We start from the raw sequence: 4,036 nt of genomic DNA on the forward strand, positions 1-4,036 counted from the left end.
TCACAATTGGTCAAAGGCTCAGGTCGCTCCAGCCTGGGTACATCAATATACCTCTCAGAATCACCTGATCAGACGGTATTGATGCCCCAGTTTGATATACCCTAAGGTACGTGACTGGAGTTGTGATTTTCATGAATGACGTCGCATCTCCGAAGAGATCGGACCACGCACTAGTGCTACATTGGCTATATAGGACGTGTAAGTGTAAAACAGTAAACGTGCATGTGGTGTGTGCAAATAGGGTGGGGTGTGCCCGGGGCATTTTTTCCAGATAAATGGGTCTATGGGCCAGATCAGATCATTAATGGGCCACAATAATAGTGAATACAATCATCAAAAGATTATCAAGATTAAAGTCATGGCATGCAAATCATGAGGAATTAAAATCAACCAATCAATTAATATGTCAGAGTTAAGGTTCCATCAACCAAGATATCAAAAGGGTATCATCATATCAATCGGGTATCAAAAGGGAAATCATGCACCCTAATCTAGCACATAACCTATTCAAATATGGACTCATCGAGTTAACTCATCTCATAGCATTCAATCCTCATATAACATGGAAACAATATCATCATAACATATCAAGGGAATGTATAAGAACAAGCAAAAATTTGCATGAAACCAATAAGTTCAAACGAGTTGACTCGACTTATTACGCTCACAATTGGGTTTCATGGCAACACATTATGGTAAAATCACACAAAGAGAATTAAAATAAATAGCACACAACTAGCTCCTTACGTGATGTAAGATGGGTTCAACTAAGTTGACTCACCTAAAAATTCACTCCTATGGTTGATTTTCTAAATCCTATCTTCTTTTTTTTTTTTTTTTTGGTGTTCCACCATCCACCATGATTATGATGATCACTATAAAAAGAAATCAAACAGATGGGATTATTACGTGTACACATGACAAGTACACAAATTCTGCACTTAAGATGCTTCTTGATACTAAAGTTTAGATTTGAGCAGCTATGAATATATTTGAAATCTTGATCAGTACAACATGATGTCTGAGTCTCTTTTTTTCAGTATTTGGCACTTGAGAACAAGAAAAAACCAGCTCCAATAAACACTCATACCCATCATATTGATGGACTTCCTTCAAACCATTTTGATCCGATGGCCCGATATGAAGCATACATCATAGAAACCTGTACACCCGATAATTTATCTAGGAGAGGGGCATCACCTCCATCAAAATGGGTCTGACACCCATCATCCATGCTAAGTTAATTTACATCCTTCACCTTCAGCAAAGGATGGTGATGTGATCGAAGGTGCGTTCAATTGTTTCCCGCACGCACCCATCGAGCAGAGCCTGTCTTCGCCATATTGGAGTGATAATCACCCACATTTGCTACGAATAGAGGATCCCTATCATCGTTTCTGAGTTCACTGCTACCACAATCACTACTATGATTCGCCTGCTCCAACTCCCGCGTCAGATCCTCCATGGTCTTCTTTAAGCTGGCTTTGTTCATCTGCCCTGCCTCACCCGTTGAGATTCCAACCATGGTTATCTTTGGAAGAAGAGGGCTAAGTGGTAAATGTTTGATGCATTGCTCACTTGTGTCATTCAGTCTGATCTTGTTATCTGGTTTTCGCTGTTGTTTTGACCATGGGTTTGAAAACCAATCTCCAAAGGGAAACCGAAAATCTGAGGAATCTGTTCTCTCCGCTTCACTACCTTGGGCACTCTCCTCTAATCTGAATTCTGGAGAGCGAGGCTGCAATTCGTACCTAAGGTTATTGAAGCCTGCTTCTGAGCTGGCAGTAGTGCTGGTCAACTCAGCAGCCTTCATAATAGAAGCTGCACTCCTTTTCTCAAATGAGTCAACCATATAAGGAAATTTTGGTTGAATACCGGTGGCTTTCCGTAACCACCTGTTTCCTAAGAGTACTTTGTCAACGGCATACAGGAGCTGCATTTCAGCAGCCTTGGATATGATACTAAATGGTATTTCAGGATGACCCATCTCATCCAGCACTTCTTGAACCTCTGGAGGTTCCCATAGGCTCTCTGTGTTTTCTTCAACCATTTCTGCTGCCAGGTTGTCATCAATCACATCCCTTCGTCGTTGCATGTGCCGACTCTGAATTAATGAGTTGAAATGCTGGTCAACAGATTCTTCAAGTATGTTGTCTAACATGTTTTTATCAAAGAAGTATGGTGTGTACCACTTAATTCCATCACTTGTAGCTATAGCAATATCTAAGTTTTGAGCAGTGAAAACGGGAACACCATCCACTTTTGACCTTCCACTATTATGTGGAATTGTCTTGAGAAGTTTATTGGCTGCTTTGACTTGTTTCTCATTTGGAACAAATTGGAACATATGTGGTTTTTCCTTGAAATGTTCATATGCAAGATCAAGACGACAAACACCCACCACACCAGTTGGAATGTTCAGTTGTTTAACATATGAAACTGCATCACCTAGATCCATGAAAAACCGAAATACAGGGCCATTCTTATCACTCTTGGTGACCATTGCAAACATCTTTTTAATCCACTCAGGTGTTCTTTTGGTAAGAAAAGGGATTTCAATGTGAGTAGAGACCGCCATGAGACTAGTTCCAGAAAGATCACACATGCTAAAGACTTGCCCTACAAAAGTAGGTCCACCCCCTTTGGGGCTAGAATTGAGACCGGCAATCCTCACCGTTGAAGGGAATCCTGGACCAGATCTCGAGGACATATTCTTAATTGCGGATTCCGAGGATAATGAGTCACTCTGGTTTGGCTGCTTTGATGAGGAGAAGGGAGACGATGAAGGAGAGGTTGATAGGGGAAGTATTGGTGGTGGAACATCGATGGATGGAGGCGAAGAGATAGAGAAGGAGGTTTTGTTGTTGTTGTTGTGGTTTAGGGTTGTTAACAGAGAGAAGAAAAGTCGATGAAGAAGATTGCATGAAACGAGAGATGTTTCGGCTGTCGTTATGGTGATGAGATTTTGCAGCCGAGGCCGCCATGGTTAGGCTTACATGAGAGAGAGGAGGGGAAGACGGATTACAGACTTACAGTGCTGGTGGACCTCTCTCTCTCTCTCTCTCTCTTCTCCTACTTTTAACGTGTGTGGCTGCTGCCTTTTCAACCCATGTAAGAAGGAGATAGAAGAAACAAAACATCATTTTTGTTATCAGCACACCAGCTTGGCAGTGCAGTTTTTTTTTTTTTTTTTAAATAAAACTTTTACTCTAGAGACACCACTTAAGGGGTTGCTGTTGCCAACAGCGCGCTCAAAATCTATTTTTTTTCTTTCTTTCTGTCCATGGATACATACGCTGCCAAAGGGCAGACCGATGCACACTCAATAAAAAAAAACATAATTTTCTTCTTTTATGCGCATTGTTAATGGACAAATCGGCAAACTCTTAAAAATAAATTTTTTTTTAGCGAGAGATCCACATACGAAAATAAATAATAAAAACCCATGGTCCAAAAATCATCATCCTGTCTCAATAAAATCATCCTCTTGAAATCTCGAATTATTTCAAGTCATTCCAAATGATCGTTGATTAAATCATAAACCAATAATGACAAGCAAAAATTTAATATTCACAACTCAAACACACAATCCATAATTGAACAAAAAAAATGATAGAGATAACTAACAAATAAATAAATAAATAAACAAATAAACTAACAAATAAACAAAAATCTAGATCGTTTTAGCAATGCTCCCATACTTGGGGGTTTTTCAAGTCTGATCCTCAATGGTCCCCAATGGAATCACCACTGAAAGCGCCCTCGATCCGCGGGGTGCGCGGATCCACTTTTGATATTTGAGGTTTGGGAATCGCCACCTAATTATTACAGTCTAGGAACCAAACTGACTCTAAAAAAAGGTAAATATTACTAATCTACGAAAGAAAAAAAAGGGTCTGGGGATCACGTTACGGGGTTGGAAGGTGTTAGGCACCAACCCCGCCCGGCAAACGCCGGTCTCTACTAATTCCCAAATAACCTACATCGCTAAAAGACCTAAGTAATAATAAAAAAGTTAAGAAATCTATACCTTTCC

General features: G+C 40.2%; 1 protein-coding gene across 1 annotated transcript; it reads right to left on the reverse strand.

Annotated features, from left to right (window-relative positions):
* Positions 1–869: 869 nt before the first annotated feature.
* On the reverse strand, positions 870–2,849 carry LOC147393133 (uncharacterized). The gene has a single exon (XM_086456740.1). The coding sequence runs from the start codon at positions 2,708–2,710 to the stop codon at positions 1,295–1,297; it is 1,416 nt and encodes a 471-aa protein (XP_086312866.1). The 5' UTR covers positions 2,711–2,849; the 3' UTR covers positions 870–1,294.
* Between the last annotated feature and the right edge of the window lie 1,187 nt (positions 2,850–4,036).

This window comes from Akebia trifoliata, chromosome 10 (genome assembly GCF_017979445.1).
Source record: "Akebia trifoliata isolate Shusen 1 chromosome 10, ASM1797944v1, whole genome shotgun sequence".
NCBI classification, from domain to species: domain Eukaryota; kingdom Viridiplantae; phylum Streptophyta; class Magnoliopsida; order Ranunculales; family Lardizabalaceae; genus Akebia; species Akebia trifoliata.